At 37.5% G+C, this 15,807-nt stretch overlaps 2 protein-coding genes across 2 annotated transcripts; both read right to left on the bottom strand.

Annotated features, from left to right (window-relative positions):
• Window positions 1-226: 226 nt before the first annotated feature.
• Window positions 227-2,807, bottom strand: LOC132166427 (phenylalanine ammonia-lyase-like). The gene has a single exon (XM_059577232.1). It carries the CDS (start codon window positions 2,750-2,752, stop codon window positions 359-361), a length of 2,394 nt encoding a protein of 797 aa, XP_059433215.1. The 5' UTR covers window positions 2,753-2,807; the 3' UTR covers window positions 227-358.
• Window positions 2,808-6,617: 3,810 nt separating this feature from the next.
• On the bottom strand, window positions 6,618-9,097 carry LOC132166803 (phenylalanine ammonia-lyase-like). The gene has a single exon (XM_059577688.1). It carries the CDS (start codon window positions 9,054-9,056, stop codon window positions 6,747-6,749), a length of 2,310 nt encoding a protein of 769 aa, XP_059433671.1. The 5' UTR covers window positions 9,057-9,097; the 3' UTR covers window positions 6,618-6,746.
• Window positions 9,098-15,807: the final 6,710 nt, after the last annotated feature.

Here is a 15,807-nt window from a genome sequence, read left to right as displayed (position 1 = left end):
ATTATTTATGGATTTGATTTTTTTTTTTTTTTTTTGGCATGTACGCAGGGGGTGGAAGAATTCGAACTAGTGACCTCCACTTCATTTAAGCGTAATTCTAGCCGATTGAACTACCTCTCGGAGACTTATAGATTTGATTTTGAATTTGATCAGTAATGTTTTCAACTGTATTAATCATTCTATGTATTTTAATGCTAAAATAGGTAAAAATAGGTAAAGAGAGATAGAGATGAAAAATGAAATGATATTATTAATTCCAGTAGATCTTTTAGGATCGATGTTCACAAAAGAAATGTTTGGGGACTAAATCGTAATCTCATACAGGCCTTACAAAAGAAGAAGAAGAGAAACAAGGACATCAAAAGGCTCCTCCGCGGCCGCCACTGGTAGGAGTTGGAACTCTAGGAGATCTTACCTTCTCAAACCAACCCCAATACTCAGGATTACATTGCATTGGAGAAGACAACGACAGAGGCCTCGGAGTGAATGGACCAGCACACCCTTTCCAATTTGTCAAGCACTTCACCACCACATCTCCCAATTTCCCTCCATTGATCGCCTCATATACCTTCTCTATATCCTCCCCTGGACTCACCTTCTTCGCTCCGCTCAGAAGCTCTGTCCCCACTTCACTCCTCACTAACCGATATATCGGATATGTCCTGCATTTCTTTATTCTGTTCGCCACCGGAAAATCTCCTTTCTCAAATCTCTCCCGCGCTTTCGTTACTTCCTCTCCAAGCCTTGCTTTCAGTTCGTCTAGGAATACTGGAATCCGCTTGAAGATTGAGAAGCCCTCGTCATTTCCATTTTCACCCTTTGAAGGATCTTCCAGTGCTTTCTCTACAAGCACTTCTCGCAGTTGGGACAAGAGGGCATAAGAGGGATTTGTGGGGTCGTCCAGATAAGAGAATACCGGCAGGTGTTCAATTACCTGCAACAATTCTTTCTCGCAGAAGCGGGATTCAAGCAGCGATCCATCTTCAGCAGTGTAAAGGGTCTTCCTCACAACTTGGAGGACGACATGTTTGACAACCTCCCTCATGTTCTCCTCCAGATGTCTCAGATCAACTGCCTGGCAAAGCGCCACCATGTATGTGGCAGACATAAGCTTCAGGATCTCAATGGCTTCTGCACTCTTTCTGGCTGAAATCAAACCCAGAGAATTTACATCTTGATTGTGTTGTTCGGCACTCTGTACGTGTGTTGTGACAGGGTTGGCCAGGTATTGAAGCTCAGAGCAGTATGCAGCCATGGCTATCTCTGCCCCTTTGAACCCATAATCCAAGCTTGGATTAGGCCCGCCGCTCAAATTGGAAGGCAACCCATTGTTGTAGTAGTCACATACGAGCTCGGAGAACTGAGCAAACATGAGTTTCCCAATTGCTGCAACGGCAATTCGGAGATTGTCCATGGAGACACCGATTGGTGTACCCTGGAAATTCCCTCCATGGAGAGCAATATCTCGAGCAACATCGATCAATGGGTTGTCATTCACAGAATTGATTTCCCTTTCAATTGAATGCGTTGCCATGCGGATGACTTCGATTTGGGGTCCGAGCCACTGGGGGGAGGTTCTGAGTGCGTACCTGTCCTGTTTTGGCTTTGACAATGGGTCTTTCTCGTGACGAAGATTTGCTTCCTTCATGTAATCGCTCTCATCCAAAAGGTACTCCATGATAGCAGCTGCTTCAATCTGGCCAGGATGGTGCTTGAGCTCATGCGTCAGTGGGTCTGTGAATTCGGGCTTGCCGACCATGACTTCGCAGAAGAAAGCAGAGAGAACTTCTGCAAATAGAGCCAAAACGTTGGCATCAAAACAAACTGTTGCAGCCACAGCCGAGCCAACAGCTGTCCCATTTACAAGAGCTAAGCCCTCCTTTGCTTGGAGCTCGAAAGGAGCTGGAATCCCTGCCCTCTTGAGAGCTTCCAAGGCTGTGATTTCTTCATTTTCAGGGGTGACCACTTTGGAATTATGGCGGCCAGTCAATAAACCAGCAATATAAGATAGCGGTACAAGATCCCCCGAAGCCGTGATAGTCCCTCTTAGGGGCAGTTTCGGGATCAAATTTTTGTTCATCAGCTTGGCCATGCCTTCGAGTACCTCCCATCGAATACCGGAATAGCCCTGCATCAGTGTGTTTGCGCGAACGAGCATAGCTACCTTTGAATAAGTGGACGGAAGACTCTCTTTCCCGATCACTCCGGCATTAAGGAACCTTATAAGCTCTGTCTGGAGGTCGGTAGTTTTGCTGGTGCGCCGGTGTGACGTGGCTCCAAACCCAGTGGTAACACCGTACGTGTCTGTTCCACGGGAGATGTTGTCGGCAACCCAGTTGGCGCTTTTGGCGACACGTTCACGCGCCGTGGCTTCATCAAGGTTAACCTTGACTTCACTGCGGCGAGCAATTGCAGTGACCTGAGCAACAGTGAGGGAGGTGCCCTGGATGTCGACGGTTTGCACCTTTGAAAATTGGGACACCATGCGGCAGACTTCATCGAAATGGGTGCATTGGAGTGCCTCTGCAGCTTTCTTCCAGTGTAGAGGGGCTGACAAGTGAGAATTTTCCGACACACAAATGAGGTTGGCGGTGTCTTTTGAGAGAGGAAGAGGTGGAGGAGTTGGACGGACATGTTTGATTGGGCGGGCAAGTCCGTCGGTTGCCATGTCTTTAGGATTTGAGAAGAGATTTGAGAGGTGGGATTGGTGAGTTGTTGTTGATGTGTTTGAGAGGGAAGTAGTTAGTGGCATCTATTTATAGTAGTCGCAAGTGCTCAAGTGGCGGCCTGCATCAACGTTAATGTCTTGGTCGAAAGAGGGGTTTTGGTTGGTGAAGCTTGAAGTTGCATGGAAGGATATATAATAGGATATGGTGGGAAGGTTTTGGTTGGTGGGGTTTGTGCGGGTCGCTTCTTCCAATTACTCCATACAAGACCATTGACTCTGAGGGTTATAGCACGTGCTTCCTTGGTGAATGGTGATCAAATTAGTGATAATGAGATGGAAAGATGCATGCCAAGATTGACCAGCCGAGAGTTTGAGTTTGGTATTTCACCACACAAGATTACACTCGTGCTTGTGTTACATTTATAATTTTATATTTGAAGTGACCCGAATCCAACCCAATTAAGCACACGAATATGCACCGTCTTAGAAATTATAAATTATTGCACTAATTAAAAATTAAACCAATTACCAAAAGGAAAACGCTTCGCACAATGTGACAATGATATTTGGTGACCAAATATTCCAAATCCTTTGAACACATCAAGTATAAAACTATTTTAAGGCAGCTAATATTGAAATAATCTCCTCAGATTTGAATACACAATATAAAGCTGAAGATCAAGTTAAATGCAATATTAGATAATATCTTATCTAATATTGATTTAGTTTGTTAGTTTGTTATGTTTGAAATTTGTATTTCAAAGCCAAATGTATATCTTGTAATTTGTTATAATTTGCTATAAATAGAAGTATTAATTATTAAAGACCTCATTGAGGCACCACCAAGGTGGTATAGTTGAGTTGGTAAAGCAGCAGGTGATAGGGTTTAATTCCTCCCTCCTTTCTTCCTAGTGGTCATGGATTCGAACCTGCTTGCGGTAGTAGTCCGCGAACCAGATGCTACTAAGAAAAGGCTTTAACAACTTGCACTTTGGTAGGGTTGTGGTGACGTACTCATCTTCTCAGGCAGAAGCTATGGCTCAAACCTAACATTCCACAATGGATGGGAACCTCGATGGTCGTGCCCAAGGGAGAAAATTACATTGATCGTCATTTCCCGCCTTTTTTAATTAGAAACAAAAAAAAGAAAAAGAAAGAAGAAGACCTCATTGAGGCATTACAAATTCAAATCACTTTATTATAGCTGAATTTGAACACATCAAAGATGAAACTATTTTGACACAGTCAAACCCAATTCATCATTTACTATAGAAAATTCGAAGTAGAAGCATAATAAACTTCAAATTTCCTTGTAAAATATTAAGACCCTACGTACATTCCTTCCTTACCTCCTTGTTTCCTTAGTAGCCCTAAGTGCTCATTGGCCAGTCTTCTATATATTACATGATTTCCTTATCGAAAAGTCTAGAGCAACATCTTAGACTGAATCTAAGTCAAGAATAAAGTGATATATACTTGATGTCAATGTATTTGGTTCGTGGGTGATGCACATGATTTTTGGAGATATTGATCGTACTTTGATTGTCAAATTAAGTAGACCATTATAGTGTCTTGGAGAAATCCATAATCTGTAATTAATAGTTTCTTCATCCATAGCAACTAAGTGCAGCCAGCAACTTCTAGCAACAATATATTATACTTCAACCGTGAATAGAGAATTAGAATATTTATGCATCTTGCTCATTCACGCAACTAGATTTGTGGGTACACAAGTGTACCCATTATAATGTGAAGAGACGTGGGATAAACCACTCCAAAAACTTTCATGAAGGAACCGACGGTGAGAAGTTGATGGTAGACTATGATAAAAGGCAACCCACATTCAAGTAATAACGACTTTTAGCCTCTTTTCAAAAACTCAGTCCTATTTTCATTTCGAGTTATTCTTTAAATACATACTAACTTAATCATATTAGAGTTATTTCTTACCGACCCATACCGAAAAACCCTTTTATTTATTTTTCAATTCTCCTCTTTTGCAAATGCTTTCCTATATGTTCATATTCCACCACCAGGAAAACTGTTTAAATAAAGCATCTCTTGCTGAGAAGTAGAGTTCAAGTGGATGCGGTGGATCCAAGTTCAAATATAGCATTTCCTGCAGAGAAGCAAGTCTGTGTTGAACTAAAAATTTGGAATCTTGTTTGATAGGTAGAGTGAAAACAACAACAAAAACAAACAAAAACGAGAAAAATACTCCATCCTGCTGGTCAGTCTTGTTATTCTTATCTTATGGTCAATCTTGAAGGCACTCGATCTATCACTCATATATATATATATATATATATATATATATACACGTTCTTTAACTCTCCTTTCTTTAGTTTTACTTGTTATCGTTCTTTATTTAAAAAAATTTTACGTACTGATTTGAGCGTCAGAGTGTTATGATGTACCTTAATTACTTTACAAGCCGAACTCCTCCTTAAAAGACAGTTTAAAATACAGTCATTAATGTAGTACTGTTACTTGCATCAGCCAATAATTTGATGATGCTACGTCCCACAAATCGTGATTCATGCATCATAAAAGGCAAAGCTAATAGACAATAAGGAGTTGAAATGAACGACCAAGACACCCACCAACCATGCCAAGAAGGAATAGAGTCAGGGGGCATGTGAGTGAGTGGCATCTCCTCTAAGTCAATGGTCTTCTTTGGAGTACTTGGATGCACTAATTCTTCAAACAAACAAGTAGTAGGTACACGAATAATTTAAAATTTTAAACAAAGCCAAGAGACGCACTGAGGAGTGAATTATAATAAGCACATCAATCTTAAATTTATCATCTGTGGTATAACTTCACAAGAAAATTTCTAAAATAGTTGAATATATATTAAGGTAAGAATTTAACTCCCAAAATGAGAATTCTCCGATCTATCATTATTAGCCTTTTTTTTTTTATTTCTTAATCAATATAAGAGACGAAAAAAAAAAGAATAGTATTAACCACACTGAGTCTTACTCTACTCTTATACAACGATGGAGTTGCATTAGACTATAATGTAATCCGATTTAAAAGGGCGACTACATGATTCTAATCATTAGCATATTATATTGTACCAGAGTAAAATACATAATTATTTAATTTCATTCCAATTTCTTCTATACCCACTTACCTGGTAATAATTATTTACTTTATCAATAAAATAATCATTTGGTGTTTCAAACATGACCAGAAGCAAAAAGACACCAAGAGGTCGGTCGAAATGAATCGAGAGACGCTGCTTTAAAATTCATGAAGACAGCAGACGTGCATGTCTTCTCACTAACCCAAGTGACACGTGTTTGACTCAAATGCTTCTTCCGCTCTCAAATTACGTGTGGGCGGGAAATTGACAAACATCATTTTTTTTTTAATAAATGAATTATGCCATAATTTTAATTTACCAAGTGGCAACTCGTGCAATACGGAAACTTTATTATATTTTTTTAAAAAAAAAAAAAAAAAAAAAACCGAGGAAAAGCATATTTGTAGGACAAGTTTGGGTTTGTGATTTTTTTCTATTCTATTGAAATGAATTTAAAATTATAAATATCAAGGAGAAAAAAGAGTTAGAGATTACGTTTGGATTGTTTGAAGAATATAAAATTTTGAATAAAGTTGAAAAATTTTGAGTGGAGTTGAGAGGAAGTGCTAGAGAGCCAAACAAATGAACCTAAAAAAATTTTCAAACTGACATAGCAGACCGTGAATGGCAGATAAGAGAGAAAGAATTGCATTTTTTAAATTTAAAAACCTATGTCATGTCAATTTGTAAATTTTTTTGAGTTTATTTGTTTGACTATTTAGCACTTCTCTGAGTTGAGTATTAGTGGTATCAAATCAACTAAAAAAGAGAAAAAAAGTTGAGAAAAATTGGGAAGAATTGTCTTCCCAAACAAGTAGGCAACGTTTGGCTCATAAGAATTAACAAGAGATACGTTTCCAATTGAAAGGCAAAAAATATTTAATGTGATTTTAGGATCGATGTTTACAACAGAAATGTTGGGGACTAAATCGTAATCTCATACAAGCGTTTCAAAAGAAGAAGAAGAGAAACAAGCAGTCAAGGACATCAAAAGGCTCCTCCGCGGCCGCCACTGGTAGGAGTTGGAACTCTAGGAGATCTAACCTTCTCAAACCAACCCCAATACTCAGGATTACATTGCATTGGAGAAGACAACGACAGAGGCCTCGGAGTGAATGGACCAGCACACCCTTTCCAATTTGTCAAGCACTTCACCACCACATCTCCCAATTTCCCTTCATTGATCGCCTCATATACCTTTTCTATATCCTCCCCTGGACTCACCTTCTTCGCTCCGCTTAGCAGCTCTGTCCCCACTTCACTCCTCACTAACCGATAGATCGGATATGTCCTGCATTTCTTTATTCTGTTCGCCACCGGAAAATCTCCTTTCTCAAATCTCTCCCGCGCTTTCGTTACCTCCTCTCCAAGCCTTGCTTTCAGTTCGTCTAGGAATACTGGAATCCGCTTGAAGATTGAGAAGCCCTCGTCATTTCCATTTTCACCCTTTGAAGGATCTTCCAGTGCTTTCTCTACAAGCACTTCTCGCAGTTGGGACAAGAGGGCATAAGAGGGATTTGTGGGGTCGTCGAGATAAGAGAATACCGGCAGGTGTTCAATTACCTGCAACAATTCTTTCTCGCAGAAACGGGATTCCAGCAGCGATCCATCTTCAGCAGTGTAAAGGGTCTTCCTCACAACTTGGAGGACGACATGTTTGACAACCTCCCTCATGTTCTCCTCCAGATGTCTCAGATCAACTGCCTGGCAAAGCGCCACCATGTATGTGGCAGACATAAGCTTCAGGATCTCAATGGCTTCTGCACTCTTTCTCGCTGAAATCAAACCCAGAGAATTTACATCTTGATTGTGTTGTTCAGCACTCTGTACGTGTGTTGTGACAGGGTTGGCCAGGTACTGAAGCTCAGAGCAGTATGCAGCCATGGCTATCTCTGCCCCTTTGAACCCATAATCCAAGCTTGGATTAGGCCCGCCGCTCAAATTGGAAGGCAACCCATTGTTGTAGTAGTCACATACGAGCTCAGAGAATTGAGCAAACATGAGTTTCCCAATTGCTGCAACGGCAATGCGGAGATTGTCCATGGAGACACCGATTGGTGTACCCTGGAAATTCCCTCCATGGAGAGCAATATCTCGAGCAACATCGATCAATGGGTTGTCATTCACAGAATTGATTTCCCTTTCAATTGAATGCGTTGCCATGCGAATAACTTCAATTTGGGGTCCGAGCCACTGGGGAGAGGTTCTGAGTGCATACCTGTCCTGTTTTGGCTTTGACAATGGGTCTTTCTCGTGACGAAGATTTGCTTCCTTCATGTAGTCGCTCTCATCCAAAAGGTACTCCATGATAGCAGCTGCTTCAATCTGGCCAGGATGGTGCTTGAGCTCATGCGTCAATGGGTCTGTGAACTCGGGCTTGCCGACCATGACTTCGCAAAAGAAAGCAGAGAGAACTTCTGCAAACAGTGCCAAAACGTTGGCATCAAAACAAACCGTTGCAGCCACAGCCGAGCCAACAGCCGTCCCATTTACAAGAGCTAAGCCTTCCTTTGCTTGGAGCTCGAAAGGAGCTGGAATTCCTGCCCTCTTGAGAGCTTCCAAGGCTGTGATTTCTTCATTTTCAGGGGTGACCACTTTGGAATTATGGCGGCCAGTCAATAAACCAGCAATATAAGAAAGCGGTACAAGATCCCCCGAAGCAGTGATAGTCCCCCTTAGGGGCAGCTTCGGGATCAAATTTTTGTTCATCAGTTTGGCCATGCCTTCGAGTACCTCCCAACGAATACCGGAATAGCCCTGCATCAGTGTGTTTGCGCGAACGAGCATAGCTACCTTTGAATAAGTGGACGGAAGACTCTCCTTCCCGATCACTCCGGCATTAAGGAACCGTATAAGCTCTGTCTGGAGGTCGGTAGTTTTGCTGGTGCGCCGGTGTGACGTGGCTCCAAACCCAGTGGTAACACCGTACGTGTCTGTTCCACGGGAGATGTTGTCGGCAACCCAGTTGGCGCTTTTGGCGACACGTTCACGCGCCGTGGCTTCATCAAGGTTAACCTTGACTTCACTGCGGCGAGCGATTGCAGTGACCTGAGCAACAGTGAGGGAGGTGCCCTGGATGTCGACGGTTTGCAACTTTGAAAATTGGGACACCATTCGGCAGACTTCATCGAAATGGGTGCATTGGAGTGCCTCTGCAGCTTTCTTCCAGTGTAGAGGGGCTGACAAGTGAGAATTTTCCGACACACAAATGAGGTTGACGGTGTCTTTTGAGAGAGGAAGAGGCGGAGGAATTGGACGGACATGTTTGAGTGGGCGGGCAAGTCCGTCGGTTGCCATGTCTTTTGGATTTGAGAAGAGATTTCAGAGGTGGGATTGGTGAGTTGTTGGTGAGTTTGAGAGGGAAGTAGTTAGTCGCATCTATTTATAGTAGTCACAAGTGCTCAAGTGGCGGCCTGTATCAACGTTAATGTCTTGGTCGAAAGAGGGGTTTTGGTTGGTGAAGATTGAAGTTGCATGGAAGGATATATAATAGGATATGGTGGAAGGTTTTGGTTGGTGGGGTTTGTGCGGGTCGCTTCTTCCAATTACTCCATACAAGACCATTGACTCTGAGGGTTATTCCTTGGTGAATGGTGATCAAATTAGTGATAATGAGATAGAAAAATGCATGCCAAGATTGACCAGCCCGCAGCCGGATAAGCGGGGAGTTGAGTTTGGTATTTCACGACACAAGATTACACTAGTGTGTGTGTTACATTTATAATATTATATTTGAAGGGACCCGAATCCAACCCAATTAAGCACACGAATATGCACTGTCTTAAAATTAAAAGTTATTGCACTAATTAAAAGTTAAACCAATTACCAAAAGGAAAAGGCTTCGCACAATGTGGCAATGATATTTAGTGACCAAATATTGCAAATCCTTTGAACATATATATATCAAGTATAAAACTAAAACCATTTTAAGGCAGCTGATGCTGAAATAATCTCCTCAGATTTAAATACATAAGATAAAGCTAAAGATCAAGTCAAATGCAATATTAGATAATATTTTATTTATTATTGAGTTAGTTTGTTATGTTTGAAACTTGTATTTCAAAGCCAAATGTATATCTTGTAATTTGTTATAATTTGTTATAAATAGAAGTGTTATCAAAGACCTCATTGAGGCATTACAAATTCAAATCACTTTATTATAGTTGAATTTGAACACATCAAAGATGAAACTATTTTGAGACAGTCAATCATAATTGATCATTTACTATAGAAAATCCAAAGTAGAAGGATAATAAACTTTCTGTTGTAATTGTGTGTTACAAACATTTTTATTTACTCTTTATTTTCTTTGACTTTAATTTCTTATTGACCGTCTGCATTCAATCTCTTAAACATCTTACCGTTTGATCATGAGTTTTTATGAAAGCAAAAAAAAAAAATCAGTTGTAACACTTATGACTGTTGGTCATTAAAGTCAATTGGTTTTCCATACGTTTTTTTGACAATGAATCATTAAACTCATTGAATTTTCTTTAATTGTTTGTGACCGTTTTACCCACTTGGTCTTTAACACTTGATTATGAGCTTTAAGACAAAACTCAACTTCCTATGTCTATATATATTCTCAATTTTCCAAGACAAGGTGTGTCTTACAAAAACAAAAAAAATAACATACTTTTTACTGTTTTTTAACTTTTGTGTCTATACAAAAGTTTTGTTCGAGTATATTATCTTTCTATGAAATAGCAATATGGAGAGTATTTTTGTTTCATTTTCCATCATATTTTTCAAGCAAATTAAAGGGTTGTTCTATTAGACTTCGTTATTGGAAGTACGTCCTTAACCAAGTTAGACGCTATAGTCTAATCTTGGGCAGTTGCGTGTCAAAGGATCCGATTGCACTTTGTTATACACTCCGGGACGCACGAATCAACCTTTAAGGACAACGCTCTTGTGTGATTCTATAGCATTGTGAGATCTTTCCATACTCTACTTTTCATCTCTTGTATTTTATTTATTTTATTGTTAATTTTCATATTGTAATTATTTTATATCAATGAGAATTTGTGCACCATCCAAAATTATTTCCAACAATCTTAAAGGTTGATTATGATGGTTGCACAAATATTTTGATTAGTATCATAACAATAGTATTTAAACTTATGAGAAGTCAAATACTATAAAAGTTTGTGGTATATAATTCGCATACGAGAATAATGAAATCAATTCTTGGGTGGAAAGATTTTGTTGTGAAAAATTCTGATAATTGATTTGTTTATCAGAAAAAGAGCTTAATCTCATGTGTAGGTATTGAAAGTGAAAATATTTTAATTGAAAGAGTTTTTGATTATTTGAACTCAAATTTATGTTAATTTAATTTGTTTGTCAAATAATCTTTTATTGTTGGGTTACTATTCTTACAATAAATAGAATTAAGCCTTTTTATGGATTTGTAGAACTTAGCATTTTCTTTGTTATGTTGTGCTAAGCTTGGCTGGAAAACATCCATGTAGATTAATAATAATAACAATGAGTAGTTTCTCATGGTGTGATGGAGAAAATACATAAGTATTGCTAATTGTGTGCAGAGAATACCACTTTGCTAAAGATTTTTGCAGGTAAGCACATAATAGGAGGAAGAGATATGGTGTGCATATTGAGTCGATTGGTTCTCACGACACCTTGTTGGCATGTAGTGACGACAATCTATTTTGAAAGATCTTGGAGTAAAGCTGTTGGCTCCGCTGTGAGTTTTAAACTCTGATTCATAGGTCTTATTTTTTAAGACATAATATACATTTCATTTATTAAAATAAAAAAAAATTGAAGTTATGATGGTGCTCCTTGATTGAATTAAAGCTGGTGCAAAATTTTATAATTACATGAATTTTGCATATGAGAAGCGGTGGCTTCTATTGATTCATCTATTTTTTTTTAAAAAAAAAAAGAAATAGTATCTAGCATTTATGTTAGCTATGACATGCTAGATTAGCATAACCATTTTAAGTTATTTGGTAGTTCTTCATATATATCATTCAGCTTTCAAATTTCACTGACATGATGGTCCAGAATAAAATATATGTGATTATTGAGGTTCATTTGATACATGATAAATTTATCATATCATAAGAATGATATCATTGGCGTATTTATTAAAATGAGCCAATAATAGTTGATTATTATTTGGTTGGGCTTGATACTTTGCATATTTATTGGGGCTTTAGTTAAAAAGATTTTATTTTTAAAATCTTGATAGAACTTGAAATATGCAACCCCTATATATATAATATATAAGGATCATGTTGAAAAATCACAAGTGATGATTAGTAATTTTAAAACATATTTAGAACTGTCAACTGACAGAAAAGAAAGAAGAGTAAATAATAGATCATACTTATAGAAAAATGAGCTCATAGAAGTCATTTCTTAAAGCATTTGTGTGCTATTATTAAAAAATTTATTTTCTGATGACTTTTTGGTTTATTCCATTAATATTTAGCATGATAGATTTATACATGTAAATCTTGCATACATCAAGAGAATGAAGAGAAATTAGAATACTGGAATAAATTATGAATGGTATGATTATCAGTTTTTAGGCTATCTACCAAAGTGTGGGGGAAGCCATTATTTTGTTTGTCACATTCATAAGCATTGTTTGGAATACCTTGAAGTGTGGGGGTATTTAACAAATATTATGTTACCCAAACCTAAAATGAGGAAACTTGGTTTTAAAACCTATGATTGTGATTTTATTGGTTTTACATGTAATAGTTCATGCTATAGATTCCTTACTATCAAGAGTGATGTTTTAGATTGCAATGCTATTATTGAATCTAAAAATGTTATTATCTTTGAGCATGTGTTCCTTTGAAAAATAAAGAAAAAATTATTTCATGATTTTTTGGTGCTTCTAATAAAATTGTTGATGATGTGTAAGAATTGAGAAGAAGCAAGTGAGCTAGAACGGAAGGAATCTCGGTAATGATTTTATTGCTTATATTGTTGATAATTATTCAATATGTTATGATGAAGCAATTAAATCTCTTTTTGATGCATTTTTTTGGTTAGAAGCTATAAATAACGAATTTGAATAAATTATGTCTAACCATGCTTTAGAACTCGTTGAGTTACCTTCTAAGAGCAAATCAACTCGTTATATATAGGTGTTTAAGAAGAAGCTTAAACCGGATGATACAATAGATAAGTACATGGTAGACTTGGTAGCTAAAAGCTACAAGTAAATGCAAAATGTTGATTAATTGATACTTATTTTTCAGTTACTAAAATTGCATCTATTGAAATGTTATTTGCCATTGTTTATATTTATAAACTTGTTGTACATCAAATGGATGTCAAAGTTATTTTTCTAAATGATGAAGAGATTTATATGGAGCAGCCCGAGGGACTAGTAATTCCCCTTCAAGAACATAAAGTGTGCAAACTAGTGAAATCCTTGTATGGATTAAAGCAAGCTCCTAAAAAGTGGCATGAATAGTTTGACAAGGTGATGTTGTCTATTGCATATTTGATTAATGGTGCAAGTAAATACATAGTAAATTTTACAATAATGAATGTGTCATTATTTATTTTTTAATATATTGATGACTTGCTTATTTTGAACTAACATTGATGTTGTGCATGAAGTTAAATTATTTCTTGCATCTAATTTTGATATGTAAGACATAGGTAAATCTAATGTCATGTTGGACATTAAAGTTATTAGAGATAATGATTACATTATTTTATTTCATACATATTATGTTGAAAGATGCTTAAAAGATTTGAGCACTTTTATTATTCACCTATGTCTACACCATATGATTAAAAAATACACTTGGTTAAGAATCATGGTGATAGTGTTTAGCAAGGAAAAATATGCACAAATCATTGGTAGCTTGATATTTTGACAAATTGTACATGCCTGCTATTGCATATGTTGCTAGCAAATTGAGTAGATATACTCATAATTATGGTATTGAGTATTGTGATGCTATCTCTAAATTGTTGAGATTCTTAAATGGCACAATTAATTTTTGTTTGTCATATTGTGATTATCTTGCTATCTTGAAAGGATATTGTGATGCTAACTGCATTTTTGATTCAGATGAGCAAAGCCTACTAATGGCTATTATGTGTTTACTCTGGCTGGAAGAGCTATCTCTTGAAAGTCCTCAAAAAGACTTGCATAGCAAGGTTTACTATGGAGTCAGAGTTAATTGCCTTGGAGAAGGCATGAACTGAAGATGAATGGCTAAAGAACCTATTGGTTAATTTATTTAATTTGCCTTTATATGCTAACATAGCTGGATCTATGTGTTTATTGTGATTGTCAGGCTACCAAAGCTTGAGTAAGGAATCTATAATGAGAAAGTGTACAATATTGTGAGGCAGCTTATTAAGACCGGTATATGTCCATGGACTTTGTGAGGTCATAAAAGAATTCTGCAGATTCTTTGACCATGCCACTAGCAAGAAGGCTAGTGAGAGAAGCATCGAGGGGGATAGGACTGATACCCAAATCATGACACTGTGATTGATACCCAACCTCTGTGATTGGAGATCCCATGAATGAGGTTTAATGGGAAACGAAGTCACAAGTGAAATGAGATATGGTACTGTCAATTAATGTTTATTAACTATCTTATTGAAAAGATTAGTTATGAGTCCATCCCTATGATGTAAGACAGTACAAGATGCAGAGTGATTAAGGATGAGCTTAAAGCTCTTAATGGATCCATAGTCCCTACCTGTTGGGATGGGGTGTTCCCTGCACACACTCTTGATGGATACCACCTATATGAGTGTGGAGGTGCTATCTCCTATGAGACTTGGGTAGGTCTCTAGAGCGCTCATGAAAGCCATTTTATGGTGTAATAACAAAAGATGCAGAATGAGTAAGGATGAGTTTAAAACTCTTAATGGGTCCATAGTCCCTACTTGTTGGGATGAGATGTTCTCTGCACACATTCTTGATGGACACCACCTATGTGAGTGTGGAGGTGGTGCCGCCTCCTATGAGACTTTGGCAAGTCTCTAGAGCACTCATGAAGCCCAGAGGCGCATGGCCTGTATAAGGCGCCAACCCGCTATAGAACAACCCAATTTTCTTTATTTGATTTGATTTAATTTTTTGTTTTTGGAGAAAGTTATGTGGATGATAAGTTTGTTTAACTTGTGGATTTGGTTAAAAGAGTTTAACTCTACCATGATTCATTAAGTTCCTACTTATTTATCCTAGTTGTGGTTAAAACTTTCGGGTACCACATCGATGCATGCTTTCAATCTCCTTCTATTCTAATATTTGTAACATGTGGGGGATTGTTGTAATGTTACAAATATTGATTTTATTTACTCTTTATTTTCTTTGACTTTAATTTCTTATTGACCGTTTGCTTTCAATCTCTTAAACATCTTACCGTTTGATCATGAGTTTTTATGAAAGCAAAAAATCAGTTGTAACACTTATGACTGTTGGTCATTAAAGTCAATTTGTTTTCCATACGTTTTTTGACAATGAATCATTAAAGTCATTGAATTTTCTTTAACTGCTTGTGACCGTTTTACCCTCTTTAACACTTGGTTATGAGCTTTAAGACAAAACCCAACTTCCTATGTCTATATATATTCTCAATTTTCCAAGACAAGGCGTGTCTTACAAAAAAGAGTAACATAGTTCTTATTGTTTTTTAACTTTTGTGTCTATACAAAAGTTTTGTTCCAATATATTATCTTTCTATGGAATAGCAATATAGAGAATATTTTTGTTTCATTTTCCATCATATTTTTCAAGCAAATTAAAGGGTTGTTCTACTAGTCTTCGTTATTGGAAGTGCGTCCTTAACGAAGGTAGACGCTATAGTCTAATCCTGGGAGGTTGCGTGTCAAAGGATCCGATCGCACCGAGTTATACACTCCGGGAGGCACGAATCAACCTTTAAGGACAACGCTCTTGCGTGATTCTATAGCATTGTGAGATCTTTCCATACTCTACTTTCATCTCTTGTGTTTTATTTATTTTATTGTTAATTTTCATATTGTAATTATTTTATATCAATGAGAATTTGTGCACTATCCAAAATTATTT

This window comes from Corylus avellana, chromosome ca11, assembly GCF_901000735.1.
Source record: "Corylus avellana chromosome ca11, CavTom2PMs-1.0".
NCBI classification, from domain to species: Eukaryota; Viridiplantae; Streptophyta; class Magnoliopsida; order Fagales; family Betulaceae; genus Corylus; species Corylus avellana.
This window is presented reverse-complemented; position numbering and strand designations above follow the sequence as displayed.

What these genes read in the sequence shown, in the direction of transcription:
- LOC132166427 (XM_059577232.1), bottom strand. Translation starts at nt 2,752, where the DNA reads ATGCCACTAACTACTTCCCTCTCAAACACATCAACAACAACTCACCAA.
- LOC132166803 (XM_059577688.1), bottom strand. Translation starts at nt 9,056, where the DNA reads ATGGCAACCGACGGACTTGCCCGCCCACTCAAACATGTCCGTCCAATT.